Source organism: Theobroma cacao, chromosome 3 (assembly GCF_053813885.1).
Source record: "Theobroma cacao isolate CCN51 chromosome 3, ASM5381388v1, whole genome shotgun sequence".
NCBI classification, from domain to species: Eukaryota; Viridiplantae; Streptophyta; class Magnoliopsida; order Malvales; family Malvaceae; genus Theobroma; species Theobroma cacao.
The window spans coordinates 1,202,551-1,228,119 of record NC_142641.1 but is presented as its reverse complement, the minus strand read 5'-3'; the positions used below and the strand labels follow the sequence as shown (position 1 = coordinate 1,228,119).

The following is a 25,569-nucleotide window of genomic DNA, read 5'->3' as shown; positions in this document are numbered from 1 at the left end:
TCATTCAGGTTTTTAATCCTTTCATGGTCGATGCTTCTTCTTCTGGTTGATGTCTATTCGGGATTTTGCGTGACTGGATTCCTTTCTTTTTATTTTTTCTCCCCTGTTGTTTCGGCTTTGTGGCTTCTTCCTTTTGATCCCTTCTTTCTCTGATGTTGTGCCTCTGTGTTTTTCTTCTTTAGGATACTTGTTGGTCGTGCTCTGTTTTTGTGATGTAGCTTTGCCGATGCTTTCCTTAATATACCTTCTGCTATTCAACAAAATAAACGAAATATTAAATTTTAAAAGTGATTTTAATTTCGTTGAATTTAAGCTGAAATTTTATATTCAAATTTGGGAAAAGCAATTTTGCGATCTTTGGTCTTATAAAAAAAAAAACACCGCATGGGGCGGACATGACTACTCTAGATGGGAAGCTGCTGAGGTCCAAGTCTTTGCAAAGTCTTATTTAAATAAAAAATATAGAATCAGATCTTAAAGTATTAATACTATTATCAGTAGACTTATTGTACCGTTTACATCTGCACATGGCTATGCAAGAAATTGTGATTCACGCCTAAAAAACCGTCTGTATCATTGCCTACAATTCAACTCCAGAGAGAAATCATTGAGCCAAGAACAGTTATAGAGTGTTAGTTTGCAACTGCATGCTTTCCCCACTGATTAACTGAAGCACAAGACTCGTTTTGTTTATCCCTGTAAGTTGAGTATTTTAATAACTTCATTATATGAAATTCCCCACATATATACTTAATATTAGGTGCAAATTAGGTAGCTTGGGAACCAAATCTAATTTTCTTTTTTTCTTTGACAGATGGAGGCCCATAATATTTGTTCGAGCGCCATTGTTGCTCAAGTTCTTAACGGAGCATCTAATTATGAAAACTGGAAAGCTTGCGTACAAAACTATTTGTTGGTTAGAGATCTGTGGGACGTTGTGGAACAAACCTCAGAACCTCCTCAACAGGAAGAAGGTGATGGGGCTGATTTCAAAGCTTGGAGAAAGAGGAATCTGAGTGCTTTGCATGCTATTCAAATTTCATGTGATCCGATCATGCTTTCTCATATTAGAAACATGACTACGGCTAAAGATGCTTGGAACACTTTAGCCCAAGTGTGCCAATTGCCTATGCCTCACCAAGCACCCCAGGTACCCCAAGATGCACAACAGATAACCGAAGATGCACCACAGATACCAGGTCTCTCTCTCTCTCTCTCTCTCTCTTATTAATTGTTTAATTGTTGTTGAGCTTGAAAAAAGTACGTGGAAAAATGTCGCGTAGATTGTTGTGGTAGCTGTGATTTGAGGTTTTTCTTAGTATTGGATGTTATTGTAAAAAAAGTGTTGTTAGAGAGTTAAATTGTTTAAAAAATAAGATGATATTTAAAAGTGTTGTTGGCTTTTTATAAGTGCTTAACATATGACAAGTTTATTAAACAAATTAAATAATGATAAAAATGAATTAAATATGATATGTTAAAGTTATAATATAACAATACAATTAATTTGTTTAAACACAATTAGTCAATGATTATATAATTTTAAATATCAGTAATATTTTAATAAATAAATTTAAATTGATTAAATGTATATATTGAATCATGTGAATTAACTTATTCAAACACATTATAATAAATCACATACAAATTATACGAATCAAGCTATATTGGACGTGAAAATCTATATTATAATTATGTTACATTTTACAAAATCTAAAATTATTCAACCTAGTACGTAATAAATTACCAATCTTTGGCATAGTATTCTATTAATAACGTTGTGTGGTGGCAGTGGCTAGATGTATTAGCCGCACTCGTATTTTGGAGCTCCTCAAGGCTATTAAGGAAAGAGGTTTGGAACCAGCGAAGAGTCTTTTGACGTCCCAAGCGCATTTAGCCACTGCTGCCATTTGCAACTCCTCTTTCACGACCTTTCATTTCACAATCTTCAAAGGTCAGTTGGATATGATTGACGAATTTCTAAGCACAATGTCAGAGGAAGACCTCAAATTGCAAGATGGTACTGGTCGCACAATTCTTCACCGTGCCTCCATTTACACTAAAAACTCCAAAATAGCCCAAAGCTTGATCAGAAAGAATGGGGAATTACTTACTGTTCAAGATCACAAAGGAGAAATTCCACTTAATTATGCATGTTGGATAGGCCATAAAGATATGACTCACTATCTATGCAACATGACTACACGAGAATTTCTACTCTCACCAGAAAACGAACGTCAGGCAGCGTTGTTCGTCAAAGACTGTATTAATAACAAATGGTTTGGTAAGAGTGACATAAGTTGTAAACACTAAAACAATTCTTTTTTTAATATATCTTGTCACGGGGTTTAATTTTTTTCAATATCATCACTTTACTAGATGTTGCTTTGGATCTACTCCGTCATCGTCCACAGTTAGCATTTGCTCAAGAGAGAAATGGAGTGAATGCTGCTTTAGCATTATCGTGTCAACCTTCTGGATTCCTTAGCAGCTGTGGGTTCTCATTTTGGCAACGCTGGACCTATTCTTGTCAGTATCACTTCTCTCTTTCTCTTTATCAAATTAGTTTCCAATCTAATGCCTTTAATAATTAAAGTAATCCTTTTGCAAATTTTATTTCATGCAAAATTTTTAAACAAATCAAAAGTTATTATTTGTTCATTTTCTTTTTCCACTGGACAATTCTAATTTTATAAAGAAGTAATTGTTGGTGCAAATGGTGTTTAGATGGAATTTAAGGAATAAATATAATTAGCTTTAAAGTGAACCTTTCAATAGACGTTATTTTTTAAGACTTATTTTGCCTCTACTACTCGGTATGCAAAGGGGAATTATATGAATATCCATAAAGATATAATGAAGCCAAAGTCTAACTTCGTCTTACACTTTATGAGAATAGACCATTAGATATGCCTGAAGGTTTGCAAAGTTTTTTGGCCTTGTAGCTTACTTTCGGCAGCAAGTAGATTATAAGGAATTTGGACTCTTTTGGTAGTTGATGAGAATTTAAGTGTTTATGTTAATTTTTAGAACATAATATTTCTCTTACTCTTAATTTTGTTCTCTTATCTTGTTTGTTTTTTGTGTTAAAATGGTTGGTAGCAAATCTTTTATATAGACTTGCAAGTATCTCTTCTCAAAGGCACAACCCTTTCATTAAGGTATCTTTTTTCTTAAAGATTCCTTTACATTTTTGCAAGACAAAATCTTTGGGTAAATGTATTGCTTTAATAATTATTTTGTGAAATGGTAACTATTCATTTCATAAAACATAATCTTTGAGATACAAATATAAAAAAATAGCTTTTCACTTGAAGAGACAACTTTTAATTTTGAAAATATACTAACAATAACTATGGCTATTTATGTGGTGTTTTTTTTTTTTGAAAAGCTAAAAAGGAATGCTTATATTCAAGACTAGAAAAGGGAGTCCTTGTACAAGCAGTCAAAAAACCGTAACATAGCAAAAAGACTTACGGTGAATCAACCATTTGACAGATCAGTAAGAATGTTTTGAGGGGGGGGGGGGGGGGGGACATTTGTTTTGAACTTGACCAAATCACAAATCTCTACAATTCAACATACTTCAACAAAAGCAAGAACAAAAAAAACACCAAATGCTCAAAAGAACCCTCACATATATGAGCAGTCAGTATGTACCATCAGTTAGCGACAGAATCTTATTACTATGCACTGGATTGGCTTAAGAACAAATCCACAATAAATCATGAGGCCTCGACACTCCATTTTTAGCAAGTTGATTAGTAGCTTCATTTGCTAACCGAGGCACATATCTAATCTGCCAAGACAAGACTCTTTCGAGCAACTTTGAAATTAGGATGATGTGCTGGCTATATCTCTAAGGTACCTCAAAGGGGTTTTGGATGATGCAACCACATTAGTATAATCAGATTCAAGGATTAAAGAGCAAGAATGAGACCAACTTGAAGCTACGGAAAAGACGATGGCTTCCTTAGCAATAAAGATCTTGATGGCATTGGAGTTAGCATGCCCTGTATCTTTAGAGAAAATAATAAGCGAGTCCCTATTATCATTTCTCAAAAAACTCCCAATGCTTGAGTCTCTGAGGTTGCCTCTAAAGGAGCCATCGGTGTTAACTTAAGGAAACCGGCTTGAAGCTTCTGCCATTTAGCCAGGATAGGAATTTTCTTAGCATTTTTTGGGATGATGCCTTTATTGGGGAGTTGAATTAAATCTCTAATGCATAGGTTTAGGTTAAGCCATGACGTTACACCATCATTCCACTCTAACCTTAATGAGTTCAAAAATTTGATCAACATACCATTCCTTGCCTTTGAATGCCACTTCATTCCTTGAAATCTAGATTGTCCATAAGATAGCGTACCAAGCCATGACCCATATGTCTTTGTTATCCAACTGATTGCCGAACTCGCACCATGGAAAAAAACATATTTGAGGATCTCGATGGGAAACCCAATTGACATTCTAAGGCATGGCCCATAAGTGCCAAAGGTAACATGTATTTTCACATTCAAAGAAGAGATGGTTTATTGTTTCTTTTTTTTTTTTTTTTGCAAATAAGGCAACAAGCAGATGAGTCACTTATGATTATTTTGCTTGCAAGGCTATCCTTCACTACAATTCCTCCTTGTAGAAGTTGCCAGTAAAAGATTTCAGTTTTGTAGAGGGCAAGACCCGTCCAAATTTTCTCCTAAAGGCCGGTTTACAGCGTAATGGCTTGAAGGACATTGCGGTAGAAGGATCTCGAGTTGTATTTACCATTAGAATTACCCTTCCACACCAAGTTATCTTGAAAGTCTTTGGCTAAGATTTGACAGTCAAGAAGCTCCTTGAATTGTTGACATTGTTCACTCTTCGAACCTAAAACTTCTCACCTTAGATCAATTTGCCATTTCCATTCATTTCCATCCTAAGTACTAAAATCAACAACTCGACCTTCTTTCTTGTTGGCAAGGGCAAAAATCCTAAGGAAAAAGAATTTAAGCATGTATCCTTCAATCTATTGCATATCTTAAAAGCTCACTTTTTCACCATTACCAATTGAAATTTCGATGCCATCACAGACAAAGCTGTTGTAGTCATATGTACCATCAAGGGGTCTGGTGATGTTGTTCCATAGTCGGGAGGAATTCACACTGTTGGCAATAGTTGAGAAAAGACTATCATGGTTGTCCCCAAGCTTTCCTACCAAGACCTTCCTCCACAGGCTTTCCTGTTCATTGTTAAATCTTCAAAGCCACTTGTTTAAAAGCACCTTGCTTTTAAGAGCAATGTCAAGCAGCCCAAGTCCTCCTAAGGCCCGATAGTTGCCAATAGAGTTCCAACTAACATGGTGGAGTTTACGAACCAAATTTGGCCCTCCCCAAATAAATCTTCGTTGGATCTTGTTAATAGTGTTTTGAACTTTGACAGACATTTGAAAAAGTGATATATAAAACACAAGGAAACTATTGAGAACCAATTTAAGGAAAGTGATTTACCCTTCCATAGAAAGAGTTTTGGCTTTTTAAGAATCCAATCTGGTTTCAATCCTCTGAATAATTAGTTGCCACATATTGGTTGATCTTTGTTTCGCACCAAAAGAGAGCCCAAGATAGGTAGTTGGCAGCACACCAAGTTTGCAATTGATGCAGGCTGCCAAGGGCGGCTCAATAAGTTTAAAGGCATAAAGCGAAATATTCAATGAAACATTCTTTTATTGAAATTAAAAAATAATTAAGTTTTTATTCTTCTAGTGTTTTAAGATGCACAATTTTTATATTTTTTAAATGACTAATACAAAATCAACAATCAAGATTTTTAATTCAAATAAATCAACAATCATATAAAATAAAGGTAATATAATAATATAATATAAATTAAAAATTAAAGTAAAAAAATATGTAAATATTAGAACAATAGTACCTAATTGTTGAATGCTTATTGTAAATCGCAAATGAGGTTCATGGGTTTATGAAGATAATAACATAACGACTTCTTGTGTATTCCTTGGAGGAAAATTGAAGTTAAAAGAAGAAGGAAGAAAGAGCAAATAAGAAAAGAAGAAATCAAAAGTAGATATTATACATTGAAAAAGAAATAATTGGTTTTATATATAGGAGAAAAAAATAGTTGTTAGAAATCATTAAATATGTTGATTGAAAATAAGAGAAATAAGTGAGAAAAAAATAATTGTTGGAAATGATTAAATACATATAACCGTTAGTTGATTGAAAATAATATAGTATTCTAGAAAGTAGAAAGTAATAGCAAATTGAGATTTATTAGACACATAATTAAGGAAGTGAGAAAACAAGTAATTTTATTAATTATTTTTTATTTTCATATTTTTTAATTTTTATATACTTTTAATGTAATAAATTATATTATAAAATTATAAAGCCTCTCCGAATTGGGGGCCTAAAGCCCTTGCTTGGGTGGCTTTACCCAAGGGCTGGCCCTATAGGCTGCCCACTCTTCAACAATATTTTGCTCAATGCCAACCCCATAAAGGTGACTTTTCAAGAAGCTTATATTCAGCCCCAATATCACTTGAAAACACCTTAGAACCCTTTTAATATTAAGAAAAGAATTGAGGTAAGGTTCAAATAAGATTACTGTTTTGTCTATGTACTGGAGATGAAAAACATGAATTCTGGTTCGACCAACAACAATACCTTTAATCCGCTAATTGTTGACAGCTTTATGCATCATAGAGCTAAAAACTTCCACAACCAAGTTAAACAACATAGGGGACAATGGACATCCTTGTCTTAAACCTGTACCCATTTTAATTTCCTTGGTAGGGGTTCCATTGAAAAGAACCAAGACTGTGGTAGTGGAGATACATGACATTATGCACCTACGCCATTTGAACCTGAACCCCATATTTTCCATGATAGAGTCAACAAATTCCTAAGCGACACTAATAAATGCCTTTTCGAAGTCAACCTTGAAGAAGAGACCTCCAACTTTACTTCTTTTTTTTTTTTTATCTTATCCAACATTTCATTTGTAATGATGGAACAATGAAGAAGCTATCTTCCACTGATGAAGGCAAATTGGTTGATTCCAACAACCTCGTAAATAACATTTTGCAACCTTAAAGTAAGGGTCTTGGCAATGATCTTGTAGAGACAACCTACAAGGCTAATAGGTCAAAAGTCATTAAAGGTTTTAGGATTTTCCTTTTTAGGCACCATGACAACAAAGGAAACATTAATAAACCTTGCAATAATCTCATTAAAATATAAGTCCTAAACCAAGTTTAAAATTTCTTCCTTTATAAATCCCTACTAACTTTTGATACAAAAGTTAAATCCATCTGGCATTAGAACGAAAGTTAAATCCATCCGGCCTTAGAACAAAAGTTAAATCCATCCGGCCTTAGGGCTTTACTACCCTCAAAGCTAGCAATGGCTTCCTATATTTCTTGCTTAGTGAACTTCCTCTCATGAGATTCCGTAGATTCCATTTTGAGTCTCATGATATCACAGTTAAGGGCTTTAGGTCTATGCACTCCCTTGTGTTCATAAAGCTTACCAAAGTGTCCTTCAATCTCTTTTTTGATGAGCTTCAAATTAGTGATTAAGAGGCCTTGATGTAGGATTTTGGTTATTCGGTTGGCTCTTTTTCTAATTGAGGCGACATTGTGGAAATAGCACATATTACGGTCTTTTTCAAAAAACCATTTGATTCTTGCTTTTTGCTGCCATGTGCGTTCCTCTATTTTGTATAGCTGCCATAATTCTTTTTTTTTTTTGGCTAAGTTTTGGCTTTTTCAGCATTAATCCGTTTAGTTTGCATATTTTATAAAATTGATGAATATCTAACTCTAGAATGTGAATTTTGTCACTTAAATTGCCAATGGTGTCATGTTGCCATGTTCTGATATTCTGCTTAGTGCTTCTTAAGCGATGTCAAAAACGGTTAAGCCTACTGAATTTAGCATTATTTTTGAAATCACACCAAGTAAAGTTACCACTAGATAAGGGAAGATTGAAAAGACCTGACTCTTTTATGAAGTCTCTAAATTTAGACATTCAGCTATCCACATACTTGCACCCGGTTCTTTCCTCAATAGATTTGACCACGTCGAAGTCACCTCCCATGCACCAAATAATGTCTAAACTGCTGATTAGCTCTAATATCTATTCCCATAAATTTAATAGAGTTATGTAGTTTTCTTATGGATACCAATCAGTATGTCAATATAAAGAAATATATGAATTATTATGTGAATAAATTTTATACTAAAAGAAAACAAAATTAAAAAAAAAAACTATAGGTTTCAACTAACTAAATGAATAAGTTAAAGAAAGAAAAATAAAGAAGTGTAAAAATTTGGATTCGAAAGTGTTAAGTTTTATTAATTAACATATATATATATATATATATGTACGCAACAATGTAAAACTAACTGATAAAACTAAGTATCTAGATAAAGCTAAGATGATAAGAATAGAAATTAGATTACAATAATAGATAACGTCTAGTGTTATCCTTAATAATAGCCCCTTTCAAGCTGATGACAATCTTGACATGAGTCGAAGCTTGGCACGATGCTTTTCAAATAGAGATTTGCCTTGTGATTTAGTAAGGATATCGATTATTTGATCAGCATTAGAAATAAATCGAATAGCCAATTTACCTTAAGCTACCAATTCCCTCACAAAATGGTAATCTAATTCAACATGTTTTGTGCAAGAATGGAAACCAAGATTGGTAGTAAGATAAATAGCACCAATGTTATCACACCATATGGTAGAAGGTGAAGAGGAATGAAAACCTAATTCTCCTAGCAAGGAATTAAGCTAAGCTAACTCAGCAGCAACATTTGCCATGGCTTTTTATTCACTCTTTATGGATGATGAAGCTATTGTTGGTTGTTTCTTGGCAGTACAAGAAATCAGATTGACTCCCAAATAAATTGCATAACCATTAGTTGAACGTCGATCATCAAGACACCCTTCTCAATCACTATCAGTGAAGCATTGGAGTAAAAGAGAAGAATTATTCGCCAAGAACAACCCATAATCACTAGTATGCTTAAGATAATCCAATAAGCATTTTACAACTTTTTAATGAGTAGTAGTAGGACAATGCATGAATTGACAACAGAGCTTGTTGACGGAGAAAACAACATCTGACCTTGTGAGGGTAATGTATTGAAGGGCCCCAACAATTTTTCTATACAATTTAGCATCCTCAAAATGCTCACCCAAGGGTTTTTACAAAGGAGGATTAACAGCCATAGGCGTATAACAAGATTTGCTTGCTACTATATTTGTTTAGGAAAGTAAGTCTCTAGCATATTTTTGTTGAGACAAAAGCATACAATTTGGTAAGTAAGTAATTTTAACACCAAGAAAATAATGTAGAGAGCCCATGTCAAGAACAAGGAATCCTTGATGTAAGTCTTTGATAAAAGAATGAATCATATTCGGATGAGTACCTGTGACAAGGATGCCATCAACATAAACAAGAAAAATAGCTTAGGATTGCCATGTAGCTTAATGAATAAAAAGGTGTCGACCTTAGATGGAATAAAGCCATGTTGAATGAGATAATTGTGAAGCTTGTGAAACCAAGCTCTTGGGTCGTGCTTTAAAACTATGCAATGACTTTTACAGTTTACAAACATAATCAAGATGTTCACTATCAATATGGCTAATTGGTTGCTTCATAAAGATTTCATGATTAATATAACCATGTAGAAATGCATTAAATATATCCAACTGCTTAATAGACCAACCACAAAAAACGATCAATGCTAGCACAGTTCGAATAGTTGTGCTTTTAATAACAAGACTAAAAGTTTCAGCGTAATCTATTCCATCTTGTTGTGAGTAGCCCTTAGCAACGAGACGTGCTTTACAGCGATCAACATTGTCATCTAATTTCTTTTTAATCTGGAATACCCATCAATTGTCAATGACATTTTGATGTTGCGAACGAGGAACCAAAGTCCATGTGTTATTAGTAAAGAGTGCAATAATCTCATCAGACATGGCATTTCTCCATTCGACATATGGTTTGGCTTGGAAAATGTGTAAGGTTCTTGATGAAGAAAGTTTGGTTTAGAGGAAGGCAATAGGGCTGTATGAGCATGTCATTGTCTTTGGAAAGTAGAAGGACGTTATTTCATTGTATGCGTGCGAGGTGGTGAAAAAGGACAAGAATCGGTTTTGTAGTTGAAGTTATTGGAAACAAGATCTTATGTTATATCAACAACTAAATCAAGACTAGGTAAAGATTAAAGATTAGCAAGAGAGAATAAAAGAGATCGAGAAATTGTAAGAGATAAAAAGGAGGTAGGATTAGAATCTACTAAAGAAGGCATGGATGAGGATGAGGTGTTTAGGCATATTTGGGTAAGTAGAGGTTGACTATGACATAACGAGATAAGTAAGGTGATAGGGATAAAAGATAAGGATAGAGTAGAAGAATTAAAAACATTACTTGAAGGCTTGCATGCGATTGAGTGGCTATCTTTATACCCACAAAGAGAAAGCCATTGCTGTGAGGACTAAGACATAGAAACAAGTTGAGTGTATTTGTGAAAGGGAAATTCTTTGTCCAAGAATTTGACGTGTCAAGCTAAGTGTACGCAACCTGTGTCCAATTAAAGACAACAACGTGCATAATGAAAGGGAGAATCACTTAAATAAACGCACAATTTTTGCGAAAAACAAATTTATGTTTATTGTATAGGTGCAATAAAGAAAAGAGAGCACAGGCAAAGGGTTTGAAAATGAAATGATCTGGATTTTTATTACACAACAAGGAGAAAGGACTTTTATGTAGAGTAATAGGAGATGGTAAGGTATTAATCAAAACAATGGCCATATCAAAAGGAAAATTCCAATATTTTAAAAGGACTTTAGCATGAGCAAGTAAAATAAGGCTAGTGTCAACAAGATGACAAATTTTGTGCTCAACAATACCATTTTGTTCATGTGTGTATGGACAGGCAATGCGATGAACGATACCGATTTGTTGAAATACTTATTTAATTTATAATATTCAACCCCCCAATTTGAATGAAAAGCTTTAATTTTAATATTGAATTTCCATTCCACAAAGTTATGAAAATTAAGAAAAATGGAATAGACCTCACTTTTACTCTTTAAAAAGTACACCTAAATGTATCTAGTGAAATCATCAATAAATAAAATGACATATCTATGTCTTAAACTTGACAGCATTGGAGTCAGGCCCCAAACATTGGAATGAATAACATCAAATGGAGCTTGACTCCTATGATCAACAGAAGCCAAAGCAAATGAGCTAATTTACTTAACAAACATGAAGAACAAGGAGACACTAGTGAAGATTTCAAACAAGGCAAATTAAAATCTCTAACTACTTGAGAAACTGTACGAAGGTGAGGATGGCAAAGTCGAGCATGTTAATTTGTAAAACACAACCGTTCACTAACCAAGGCTTCCTTCTTTATTTGCAAAGAACGAAAAACATAAATTCCATCTTCACTCGGTCCATGAAATAAAACCTTCCTAGTGTCTTGATCCTTAATAAGAAAAGTGTTAGGCAAGGATTCAAAGAAACAAGAATTGTCATTAGCAAATTTTTGAATAGATAAGAGATTCTTGGTAATTTGTGGGACATTTAAAATACTTCAAGGTTTAAATTGCCATGGGAATAAGTAGGAAATGCAGTGCCAGTATAAAAAATATGCAAACCTTGACCATTACCCACATGAAGTTGATCACCACCTTTGTAGTCATTGGTAATTGTGAGATCAAAGAGATCTAGAGTAGTATGATAATTTACCGCAGTGTCTGCAAACCAAGGTGTAAATAAACTAGCATGGGTGTAATATGCAGATGGATGGGGTGAATAAGGAATAAATGAAGAAGATGGAGACAAGCCATAAAAGACATGATTAGCTCGTGGATTAGAAAACTATCGTGGAGCATAACGCTTTCTGCATTTATCAAGCATGTGATTCTTGAGTCCACAAATCTCACAAGGGCTCTATGGGTGACGTGAATAGGAGATAGAGGATTTTTGGATTGGAAGATAATGGCATAGAAGTGCAGGAAGGAGAGGGGTAGAATTGTTGGAAGAGGTAGTAGATTTGAGAATAATGTTAGCAATTGGTTGTTCATGAGTGCCTTTAAGAAGAATTTCGTGAGCAACTAATTAACCATGCAACTCATGAAAAGGGACAGGATTAGGCCGAAGATTAAGGGCAGTAAATAATGGTATTAAATTCAGCAGAGGTCATTTTTTACCCAGCAACACTTAATTTATCAGTAAATATTTGGCCCATTGTAGATATTTAGAGATAGAAAAATCATTTTTCTTGAATTCCTGAAGTTCAATGTGAAGCTGAAGTTGAAAATTTTTAGAAAAATCCCAAAAGCATTGGCAATAAGGTGCCAAACAGTGAAACAAGAAGGTAACCTAATCAGATAGGGAGAGATTTCTTCAATTAAAGATGATAACAGCTAAGAAAGAAACATATAGTCTTTTGAAACCAAGATTGATATTCGGGATTGGTAATTTGTTCTTGGGGTAGGGTGGGAGAAAGAATAATCTTGGCTGGTTCAAGAGAGGTTCCATCAATAAGGCCATTAAGATTTTAATAGTTTAAGAAAGGCAAAAATTGTGTTTTCCAAGCTAGGTAGTTTTTGGTAGTGAGTTTTACAGAAAAGGTGTGATGAGCAGCTGTAGGAGTAAAAAGGGGAGAAGTGGAGGTTTGAGGAATAATACTCATGGTGATAAAGGTCTGACACCATGTGGAGATTTTGATTTGTAATTGTTAAGTTTTATTGATTGACAAGAGTATATATATATACAATAATGTAAAACTAACTGATAAAACTAAGTGTCTAGATAAAGCTAATATGATAGGAATAGAAATTAAATTACAATAATAGATAATGTCTAGTATTATCCTTAACAAGAAGAACTAAACACAAGAAAGAAAGAAAATGTAAAAAACGTTTAAAGAATAAATGAGTTTGCACGTAAAAAAAAATTGTGGTGTATGTATAATACATCATAATATAATTTAACGATAATGACATATTGTTGTCGTAGGTTTAAAGGTAAAACAACCCAAAGCTTGGTTTAGTGAACACGATGTTCGGATAAATACTTATGAACTACAAGATCAAAAGGAAATGAAAAACTTCACAACGCAAGGTATGTTCTACTTCATGACTTGAACTACAAGGAATGAATTGGTTTTCTAATAATAAAGAAATTCTTTCTACTTTAGAAGGTTTTTTTCGTGTGTGTCTGTGTGTAATTAAACTTACTTGACTAACCATAAAAAAAGCTTTAAGTTTAATTTTACAAAAAAAAAAAATTCTGTGTTTGATTGGTGAAAAATTCAAAAAAAGAAGTTTCAAATAAAAAGGAAATCACATATAATAGTAATATACGAGTGAATTTTTGCCTCAGCTTATGGAAGAGTTTTTCTACTACAAAAGTACAAGTGTTTAATTCTCAAAATTTTAAAATTTTTAGCTTATGCGAGAAGTCTATTTGACCTTTTAGACAAAGTTGCCGATCATATTATTTTCAAAAAGTGCTAATGAGTAGTAAAAAGTATTTAATAAGACTTCTTTATATTCTAACTTTATTTTTCATAATTTATAAAATTATAGGAAGAATTATATTTTTTTATATTCATCTTTTTCGTTTGGTTCAATTTTTTCTCTTAAATTAATTCATTTTATTATTTTTAATTAATAAAAAATTATTTTATTTATTTATAACATGCATTCTAAAATTTATAATTTTGTTGAATACAATTGAACCTCTTATTTTTTATTTATAAAAATAAATTAGAATATTATTAAATAGTTTTTTACATTCTATAGTACTTCTGCATTAAGTTTACCTAAAGCTATTTAATTTCTCTTCACAGTACTTTTTAAAACAATTCTACTCAAACCGCACTTTTTATACAAGCTCTAAGTAAGAATGCTCTAAGATATGTTTTTCTTAATTATAATTAATTTTGCTCTAAGTGTTGTTTTCTCAATCAGACATCTTAACATTAAAATTTTAACTTGAAGATCTCATATTCAAATCTTAGGACGACAAGAGATCTTAAGTATAACAAAATGTTTTCTTAATCAGAAATTGGAATCTCAAATTTATATTTTTTTCATTTTTCCTTGGCTTAAATCTCAAATTGCTCAGACTTGATATTCTTTACATTGGCCTGTCTAAGTCAGAGAATGGGTTGAATTGTGCAGTTGCAGGGCAATTACTTGGGTTGGGGTCAAATCTCTTAAAATTCTTTGGTATGTTACTTGATCACTTTTGTTTATTCCCTTTATATATTTTTCAACTCTTGTTTTGGCAGCCATTTCTTCTATTATAGTAATTGGTTAAAACTTATATTTATTTATGTAGGAATCAAGCAAATATATGATTTAAAGCTGGCCCATGTCTATGCCCATGAGCTTCTGCTTTTGATGTCTAAGACAATAGCTACGTTTGAGATGGAACAATGTTATCAAGGATTAGTGATTCCAGCAATTATCAACGCTGCTCAACGGGGGATGATGGAGTTTATTGTTGAAATCATCAAACATAATCTAGATTTATTGATTATTAGTGACGTGGACGATAGAAGCATATTCCACATTGCAATTGCACATAGACAAGAAAAAGTTTTTAGCCTCATATATGGGCTTGATACTATAAAGTATATTTTTCTTTCTTTCACTGATGTGAACAACAATAATATGTTACATTTGGCAGGGAAACTATCACCCCAATCTCAGCTTAAGCTTCAACAAATCTCAGGAGCAGCTCTGCAAATGCAAAGAGAACTACAATGGTTCAAGGTCAGCATCTCTCTCTTTTTTATCAAAGGCATATAAAGGTTTCATTGATAGTGAAACTTCACAAAAAATTACCCTTTTATCTTTCAATTTTTCCACATTTAACACATAGCTCAACGGCCAATAAGATATCACTTTTTTTTAAACATACTCAACACATCAATAACATAGGCATTTGTTGAACATTTTGAATGAAATATGGAAAATTGAGAGAATACACAAAAGGTGAAGAAGAACAAGGAAGAAATTAGTCGAGAGGAAGGAGAGAGAAGAATTCTTTTCCACCAAAACGGGGCATCAAGGTTGCATTTCATTTAGCTTAGAAATAACAAATATATAGATGGTTTGATGAAAGAGAAAAATAAATGAAATAACAAACCATATAAAGCCATCTAGCATTCTAAGGATTGAGGTGTGCTAGGATCGGTGTAAGATTCCCTGGCACAAGGACTCAAAACAACTACCCAAACGGTATAGTTTTAACAAGAAAAAAAAAGTATATTCCAATCCTCAACAAACATAGAGGTAAACAATAAAACACAATAAAAAAGACTAAATGTTATAGTGACTACATATCAAACGACAAGAGCAAGAACACTAAACAGTAGCTTCCTAAGACCTTCTTCTTCCTTTCAAATTTCTTAGTTTCTTGTAAAATCACCATTAAAGCTTTCACTGTAACAGCTTGGTTGCAAGGCAAAGACCATAATTATTCAACGCACCTCCTTGGTGTTTGAACTACAAATCCTCAATTCAATTCTTAGAAACATGAATTGATCCTTACTCAAGCCTTTTGTGAAAATATTTGCAAGTTGAATACTGGTATTTCAATGCTAAACATTGTAGATGCCCAATTCTGGTTAACTATTACTTTTAAAGAACTGTTTATAGGAAAATTACATCAGGGATGTTCCAAACGCAGAAGTACCCCAAGGTGTTCCAAGCGTGGAAGCACCCAAGGGTGTTCCAAGCGTGGAAGTGCGGAAGCACCCAAGGGTATTCCAAGCGTGGAAGTGCCTAAGGGTGTTCCAAGCGTGGAAGCGCCTAAGGGTGTTCTAAGCATGGAAACGCACAAGGGTGTTCCAAGCGCGGAAGCGCCCAAGGGTGTTCCAAGCATGAAAACTCCAAGGGGTGTTCCAGGTGCAAAAGTACTCTAAGAGCAAGTATGGAACAGCTGTTTGTACGATGAGGTAAAAGCAAAGAACAAGTGGTAGGGTTCATGAGTTACCTTCACATTTGGGATGTTCTAGAGAGTTTGGCTTGGTAGCTCATATATGAAGATAATTAAGAGGAATTCCTTTTAACCTTTCCTTGAAGTACATGTGCTTCACAATTTTTTCTTCCTTACTCCTTAAAAATACACGTGGCTCACTATCAAGTGTTGCTATTCCATTACTCAAAACTTACACCAACTACTCAACTACATTGTCATTCTTTTAATATCCCATAAAACGTTCTTCCATCTGCTCTTCCATGATAAGCACGTTCTCTCATGATTAAACATGCTCTCCTAACTACTCATAAGAAAGTGCTCCCATTAAGTATAAATAGAAAGTTGGGAGGTAAGGAGAAAGGATTAGATACCTAGCAAAGATTACTCTGAAAGGTCTCTCTAGATTCCTCCAAGCATTCTTTCTCTTAAGCCTTTCCCAATCGCCATTGTCTGTTGCCTCTTCCACCTTTTCTCATCCCTCACCACCTGCCACCCAAAGCACTTACGCTTCAAGGACTGCTTCATTCTTCCTCTCTGTCGCCTCTAACGAATCCTGATTCACTCATTGCAACACATCATCTCTCTCTCTAACTAAAAGAACCCTTTACAAACATCAACTTCTTCATCTTTTATAGCGTCTCGAATAACATAGACCTTCACCTTGATATGTTTTGTTTTGCCATATTGGATTAGATTCTTGGCAATTGAGATAGCAGATTTGTTATCAATATACAACAAAATACCTTTCTTAAAGCTAGAACCCAAATCATAGAAGACTTTCCTCGACCAAATCACATGATTTAAAGTTGTTGCAACTGCTGTATATTCTGCTTTAGTTGATGACTGAGCTTCCACCTCCTAATTTTTTGAATTCCAATTGAATAGCACTTCCCAAGGAGAAATAATACCTTGTAGTACTTTTGGATTCATCAGTACTTCCAGGCCAGTCACTGTCACAAAAGCCTACCAGTTCATTACTAGACTTTTTCTTAAACTTCAAACCATAGTCAAATGTTTCCTTAATATACCTCAATACTCTCTTTGTTGCTGAGTAATGAGTCTGAGAATGTTACTGCATAAACCTGGATAATAGGCTTGTTGAATACATAATATCAAGTCTAGATGTTGTCAAATAAAGTAAGCTTTTTATAATACTTTTGTAAACAGAATTCACAGCACTTGGGGAACCATCACCCTTAGATAACTTGCAATTTGTAGGTAAAAGAGTATCAACAAGCTTACACTCTTCCATTTGAAACCTTTTTAACAATTCTTTAGCATATTTACTCTGATGTATACAAATAAAATCAAGAGTTTGTAGAAATTACAATCCAAGGAAATAACTCATCTCTCCTAAGTCAGACATCTCAAATTCACTCATCAGTTTAGCTTTAAATTCCTTCAACAATGACTCACTCAAACTAGTGATGAGCAAGTTATCCACATATAGAGAAATAATAAGCCAGTGAGATTCTACAAAGTTACTTACATATAGTGTGTGCTCATTTGCACTTTTTTGGAACCTTGAGATGTCAAGTAGGTGTCAATCCTCCCATATCAGGCTCTAGGGGCCTATTTCAAGCCATATAAGGCCTTCACCAACTTACAAACTTTACCTTCAGTTCCAAGAAAAACGAAGCCCTCTGGTTGCTACATATAGATATCCTTTGTAAGAAATCCATTCAAAAATGCAGACTTAACATCTAAATGCCAAATTTTCAATCCTTCCTTAGCAACTAGAGCAGTGAATAACCTTATGGTGTCATGCCTTGCCACTAGTGCAAAAGTCTCATAATAGTCCACCCCTTATATCTATGCATAACTATTAACCTTGCCTTGAATCTGTTGATTGTGCCATTTGCATTTAGTTTGACCTTGTAAATCCATTTGACGCCAATGATGTGTTAATCCAACAGGTTTATATACTAAAATCCATGTACCATTGTTCAAAATCATTTGTATTTCTTTATCCATTGCTTTCAACCATCTATCATCCTTAGCAGCTTTAGAATAGGTGGTTGGCTCACACACTGCCACATTACACCTGATTACACTTGACATAAATGTCTTGTAGTGATCCAATGCTTCTCATTACATGACTCATGTCACTTTTTGGATCATCTTCATTGACAGTTTCTTCATTAACCAGTCTTATATTTTCACATTGTTCAATAGTCAGCTTCTCCCAATTCCTCCTAACGTTCATATCAAACTTAACATCTCTACTAATGATGATCTTCTTAGAGTCAACACTATACATTTTGTATTCCTTTGACTTTTCACTATAGCCAACATGGATACCTATCTGACTCTTTTCATCTAGTTTTGTTCTTTTTTCATCAGGGATTGTGACATAACCAACACAACCAAATATTCTCAAGTGAGACACAGATGGATTATGACCAAACCACCATTCATAAGAAGTTTTGTCTACAAGTGCCCTTGTCAGATTCAGGTTCAACAAATAGTTTGTTGTATTTATAGCTTCCACCCAAAATGACTTAGGTAATCCTTTTTGAGATAGTAGACACTTAGTTATCTTCATGAGAGTTTTGTTCTTTCTCTTATATACTCCATTTTGCTGTGGATTATATGTCACAGTCAGCTGATGACTTATGCCAAGTTGAGATAAAAATCTTTCAAATTCTATAGAAGTGAACTCCTTACCATTATCACTTTTGAGAATTTTGATACGTGAGCTTGCTTGATTCTCCATTAGATTTCTGAACTTAAGAAAGTTCTTCAAAGCTTCAGACTTAACCTTTAAGAAAAAAAACTACTAATACCTTAATGCATCATCAATAAAGATGAGATAATAACTGTTCCCTTCATGTGACATAGTCTTCATTGGGCTTCCCAAGTTAGTATGGATCAACTATAGTTTTTCTATAGCTTTCCATCTCTTTTCTTTAGGAAATGAAAGTTTACTTTACTTGCTTAAGTGACATATCCTACAGACAAGGTCAAGCTTCTCAATCTTAGACAAACCTTTAACAATATCTTGTGAATTCATTCTTTGCAGTGACTCATAGTTGACATGTCCCATTCGTTTGTGCCACATTTCAGAATCAGTAACAGTACTGTAAAAGGCTTCATGCTCAATGGTACTCCAATCAATAGAATAACACTTGTACTTCATCTCTATAGTTAAGACTTTATCTCCATTTAGATCAAATATAGTACAATATATGTTCTTGAATAGGCGAACATAATGACTCTCAGTGAGCTAACCAACACTCAGGAGTTTTTGATTAGCTTTTGGTACAAAGTACACATCAGAGATGTATTTGTTGCCTATTTGAGTTTCAACTACAACAGTCCCTATCCCAAGGATTTTCAAAAAAGTACCATCACCAATCTCAACTCTTGATTTGTAACTCCTGTTGAGTGTGGTGAATTTGCTTTCATCACTTCTCAAATGATTAGCAAGCACTATCAATCAACCATTCCTTTCTTTGGATTGGTTTTCCAATTTCTCTAACCATAAACAAAACTTCATCGGAAGCTTCAACTTCTTCATCAATAGTTGCTTTCTCATCAAAAGCTGCAACCTTATTCTTACATAACTTTTCCACATGGCCAAGCTGATTTCATGACATGCATTTCACATGAGGTCTATACCAGTAAAATTTTACAGAATGAGTATTCTTTTTACAATGAGTATAAGGAGGATCCTTGGTTTTTTGCTTCCCTAACTTATCACCACCAATTTTCTTCCTTTTATCCTTTTTTTTTTTTCAGAAATAGTTCTTCTAGTACTATTACTTCTAACTTTCAAGTTCTTAGTTTTAGCCACTAAAGCACTATTAACCAAGTTTTTTTTTCCTAAAGGCCCTTCTCTGTTATAATCCCTCTAGTGCATTCACTAGCTCTTTCAAGGTGAGTTGTGCAATATCTTTTGAGTCTTCCAATGAAGAAATTTTGGACTTATATTTCTTAGGAAGGCTAACCAACATTTTGTTCACTAATCTTTTCTCAAGTATTACCTCTCTAACAGTCTAAGTTGACTAACAAGTCTCATTAATTTTTTAAAAAGTCCCTAATTATTTCATCATCTTTTGTTCTCAAAATTTCAAATTGTCTAGATAGATTTAAAGTTTATATCTGGCTAGTACATTCACTCTTATAAAACTTATCCTTCAGCTGATCACAAACCTCTTTAAGATTTTCTAAATGCATGATCCTAGCAAAAATTACATTAGAGACAGCAAATTGCAAGCAAGACAGAGCTTTATACCTCTTAGCAATGTCTTCTTCATGTTGCTTGAGTTGAGCTATGGTGGGGTTGGCATGCCTCGGTATTGGCTCAGTCCTAGTTTCCACTGTATCTCAAAGATTGAAGGCCTTAATTTAGGACTTTATCTTCATCGCTCAAAAAACATAGCTATCTTTGTTGAACACTGGAGGAGTAGATGTGCTAAAACTAGTTGTTGCCATGAAAGAAAAATAAGAACACACTACAAGATAAATAATGATCCAAGGATAAATGAAGAAACAAAAACAAAACAGTCCCTCAAGGTCCCTTAAGGTGCTCTGATACCATGTTGAACATTTTGAATGAAATCTAGAAAACTAAAAGAATACACAGAAAGTGAAAAAGAACAGGGAAAAAATTAGTCAAGAGGAAGGAGAGAGAAAAATTATTTTCCACCAAAATGGGCAATCAAGGTTGAATTTCATTTAGCTTAGAAAAAACAAATATATGGATGGTTTGATGAAAGAGAAAAATAAATGTAATAACAAACTAGATAAAACCATATAGCATTCCAAGGATTGAGGTGTGCAGGGATCTGTGTAAGATTCCCTAGCACATGGACTCACAACAACTACCCAGACAATGTAGTGTTAACAAGAAAAAAATATATTCCAATTCCCAACAAACACAGAGGTAAACAGTAAAACACAATAAAAAAGACTAAATGGTAAAGTGACTAAATATGAAATGGCAAGAGCAAGAACACTAAACGGCAACTTCACAAGACCTTAGTCTTCTTTTCAAATTTCTTAGCTTCTCGCAAAATCACCGTTAAAGATTTCACTGTAACAGCTTGGTTGTAGGGCAAAGACCATAATTATTAAAAGACATTTCACATAACTTGAAAAACTTGTTCCCGTGCGATTTCTTTGTATAAAACATATATACATACACTTATGCCTACTTCAATTGATAAAACCACATCAAAATATTTCCTAGGCACAATTTCTTCAAACACCATTTTCATGCATTTCTTAAAGACCATTTAAATGTAAGTCCATTTACTTTTTAAGCCACCACCACAATTCAAGGCCACCTAACCAAACTCCTCTGGTTATCAACCCTTGAAGCTACAATGATGCCTATAACAAAAAGGTTCATGATTAAAATTCTAACACATACTTTCAATTATAGAGTTTCAACTAGAACTATATGCATAACTTAGATCTAGGTTTTGCTCCAACACTGTCTACACAATTTCATACCCAATTCAAATCTTAAGGTTGATTTTTTTTTTAAACCTTGCCATGGTAAGCTCCTTCAATCTAGCTTCCAATCTTGATATATGAAGCTAAGGTTGGAGGTGGGTGAGAGAAAGAATGAAAAAGTTGAAAGAAAAGTGAAAGAGAGAGAATGAAAATAGAAGAGATAGGTCTTAATCGGTTGTTTCCCTCTTTTTATTTTTGCTTGCCACTTTAGAAGTATTGATATCTCTGATGTAAGTATCGATACTTCCCATGCAAAATGCCTTTCTAGGGCATTTTGACCCTTAAGTATCGATACCTCCTTTGTAGCTATCAATACTTATCATGCAAGATGCTTCCGAAGGCATTTAGGAACTCAAGTGTCAATACCTCTATTGTAGGTATCGATACTTTTCATAAAAAATGCCCCCCAAGGTATTTTGGACAACAAGTATCAATACCCTCTTTCAAGGTATCAATACTTCATAGTTTGCCATATTTCACTCCAATTCTCTATCATTCAGTTTCATAGTCATTTTCTTTCTCTCAAACAACTTAAGATTTCTATAACTAGGGTTTCTAAGGTGATTTTGAGACATGTGGCTCAAGATCCAATAATGCCTTTATGTCAGATTATCAATTCACCTTTATGTAAAATTTCGAAGTTCTATAAGAACCTCATTTATCTCCCACTTCTTTTTTTATAAACACATACTCATTTCTAGCTCCTTGTATCAACCACAACGTAGCACTACACACAAATGCCCAATTAAATTTACGTCCCATTTGTTCGCCTAAAAACATGGCCTGCTCCAAGAAATGAGCAATTGTGTTCGGCATGCACATTTTGCACTCCCACCATTTCATAATCTCTCACCATAAGTTCCAAATTCATTTACAATTTAAGAGAATGTGATTACTTTCATTTATACATACCTTACACCTTGGGCTCATCTTTTCCTCCTTCGATATTTGCATCCCTCTCTATGCTAGAAAGCTTTTTGTTGGGACTCATTCCAAGTAGGCTAACCAAAAGAAAACATTAGACCTTTGGTGGTAAAGGTCACTTCCATATTCGATGAAGTATCCCATTCTCCTCTTGCGGTGTCACTCCTAATAACTTGGATGACATTTTCCTCACTGAAAAACAGCCCCTCTCATCCCATGTCCATACCAACTTATCGCCTCTCTTAGGAACCAAGAAAACATAATCAAGGTTCTCGAATAATCTACCCAACTCCAACCCCCAATCAAACAAACTCCTTCTAAACTCAATCTTTTAAAGCATACCATCACCTTTGCCTCCTTTTTAGTCACAATATTAAAAAGCCAAGAAAAGCTCTCCCTAAGAGGATCATCAAGCCACACATCATACGAAAACAATATGCTTTCACCATCTCCCAAAACCCATCTACACCCTTCAGTCCCAATAAAGCTAGGAACGGCCCCGTCCTCATTTTGAAGTCTCATAATATCTTTTAGCTTAGTATTTTTCATTTAGTATTCAAGTCAAAAATAAATATTTGCAAGATAAAATTCTTCGACTTTCTTTTAGCTTAATCGTGAAAATATTTATTCACTTTCAGTTTTCCAAAAATTTGATTTATGAAGAAAAAAAAATGTTAGAGCTCAATAACATTGAACAAAAGCTTTAGTCAAGTAAAGCACATAGAAAATTTTCTTTCTCAAAAAGAATTTTTCTTTGAATATCAATTGGGCTTGCATTGAAACTAAAATAAATAATCTTTACAGTAAATTTTTGGCTAAAGAAATGTACAAAAATATTAAGCAAACCATACACAAAAGTCATTTCACAAGTCTATATTTAAGTTGTTTCTTTTATCTTTAGCTCACTTCCTTGCCCAATCCGCTACAAATTCTAATTATAAGGGTCAGTTCCTCGTGGAAAAACAAATCTTAGTATTATTTGTTCTGGATCAATAACTAAATTTAATTCCTCTAGCTTCATTTTGTATTAAAACTAGTGCATGATTCTTTTGTAACTAAAGTTTCCTTTGGTTGATGTTTTTGTTTTTTACTTTTGGCTTTTTTTTTTTGCAAAAAAAAGTAAAATAAATAAAAATAAATATAAAAGCAAAGAAAAATAATAAAAATTATAGCAAAAAAGTAACGATATATAAACAAGGTCTAAACTAATGAGTTTATGTATTTTTTTTAAAGCAATTTTAGTAGCACTAGAACCTTTATAACAACCGAAGTCTTCAATGTTGTTTGCAGAGCACTTCTTTTTACATATAAATTGACTTGTGCTGCATCATATCTATACAATTCCATATCCATCCACCACTCAGAGTTTTAGTGGCAGATACTCATATGCCTACATGACCTTAGAAAACATTGTGGAATAGCTCTCTATCCTTTACCCAAAAAAACCCAAGCAAAACAAATTAGGGTCCCAACAACCTGTCCCAGCATGATTTTTAATCACTCCCCTATAAGTAATTAAGTGATCAGAATTAAGTAAAAAACACAACTAAGCACTTTTCCTAATGTTCTTTACAACATACACAAAACCACAAGATCCTAAAATTCAATCCAGCTTGGATTTGGATAAAACAAAATTAAGAAAATTAGGAGGTACCTTGTCCATCAACATCCCTAGCTAACACACATACACGATCAAATTCTAGGACTGTTGATGAAAAAAAATTGAAATTATTATATGAACTTGACTGTCTTATTAAATTTATCTGAAATTTATCACAAATTATTATGTACGTGTATAATCTATTGCGTGTATTTGCTCTAGTATGTGAATAGAAGTTCAATGATGCAATGGAGTTGTAAATGTTAAAGTTTATTGTAAAATTTTAAAATCAAATGACCAAATTTAAGTTGTCATGAAGGAAATTGCATGGTGTTTTTGTAATATTTATTTTTATTTGTGATCTACGAGCTCACTTTTTTCATTTGTGATATTTTGAATTTGTTTCAAACTACGTTAAGATGCCATTAATATGGAAAAATATGGACAAAATTTGGCATGTGGCACTTAGATGAACATACATGTGAAAAATTCTATCGGGAAGTTGATAAATGGATTATTTGAAACAAATTCAAAAGAATATGAATGAAAAAGTTTTTTAATCAGAAAAGAAAATGAGATATTGTGAAGCAGTTATATATGGATTAATCATAAAATTTACTCGAGTATGTAATGTACAATGAAAAATAAATATGAGAAAGGAAAAGACCCTGAGAAATCTTTTGGCTTTAATGTATGACTATTTTCATTTCATTGAAGTTAAATTATACTAAATCCTTTCTCAATCGAAAAAGGACAAGAAAATAAGTCATCTGAGTTTTATTGGTTTTATGAATTATGAACACAGGAGGTGGAAAGCATTATACCAGCTGCGTATAAAGAACATAGAAATTCTGAAGGGGAAACTCCTTATGAAGCATTTAATCGAAGTCATGCAGAATTATTGAAACAAGGGGAGAAATGGATGAAGGATATAGCGCAATCCTCTACGGTTGTTGGCACTCTTATCATCACCATTATGTTTGCTTCTCTCTTTACTGTTCCCGGAGGCCTTAATCAGAACACTGGTGTTCCCTTACTCTTAACAAAGAAATTTTTTAAGCTATTCATAATATCGGATGCTATTTCTCTCTTTGCTTCGACCACTTCAGTGTTGATGTTCGTTGGCATCCTCACATCACGATATACAGCAGATGATTTCCTAAAATCCTTGCCCAACAAATTGATCATCGGACTTTCCTCCCTCTTCATCTCTATTGCAACAATGATGGTAGCTTTTTCCTCAACTGTCATTATCATGCTACAGGGCCAATTAGAGATTGTTATTCCGATCGTTTTGCTGGCTGGCATACCAATCGGTCTCTTTGTGTGGTTGCAGTTTCCACTTCTTGTTAAGATTTCTATCTCAACTTATGGACCAGGGATCTTTGATAGGAAAATGGAGAAATGGGTCTAGTTAATTATAGGTATATTTATGTTTTCTGAAGGATGTGTCGAATTGTGATTGTAAGTGATACTAATTTTATGTTTGGTGTCAATTTTCAAAGACATGGATGGGGAGGATTAAACTCCTCAACGCCCCCCTCTATTTTCTGTTA

At 33.7% G+C, this 25,569-nt stretch overlaps 1 protein-coding gene across 4 annotated transcripts; it reads left to right on the top strand.

Moving 5' to 3' along the window:
* Positions 1-25,569, top strand: LOC18603943 (uncharacterized). Of its 4 annotated transcripts, XM_088804584.1 has the most exons (8): positions 277-698; positions 815-1,199; positions 1,793-2,284; positions 2,380-2,529; positions 13,051-13,155; positions 14,220-14,267; positions 14,380-14,816; positions 24,819-25,569. In XM_088804584.1, the coding sequence occupies exons 2-8, from the start codon at positions 815-817 to the stop codon at positions 25,425-25,427; spliced, it is 2,226 nt and encodes a 741-aa protein (XP_088660710.1). In that variant the 5' UTR covers positions 277-698; the 3' UTR covers positions 25,428-25,569. The 4 variants fall into 4 exon arrangements, with proteins under 4 accessions (XP_088660712.1, XP_088660711.1, XP_088660710.1 ...); XM_088804586.1 differs by lacking the exon at positions 14,220-14,267 and having other exon boundaries at positions 1-698; positions 14,731-14,816; XM_088804585.1 differs by lacking the exon at positions 13,051-13,155 and having other exon boundaries at positions 276-698.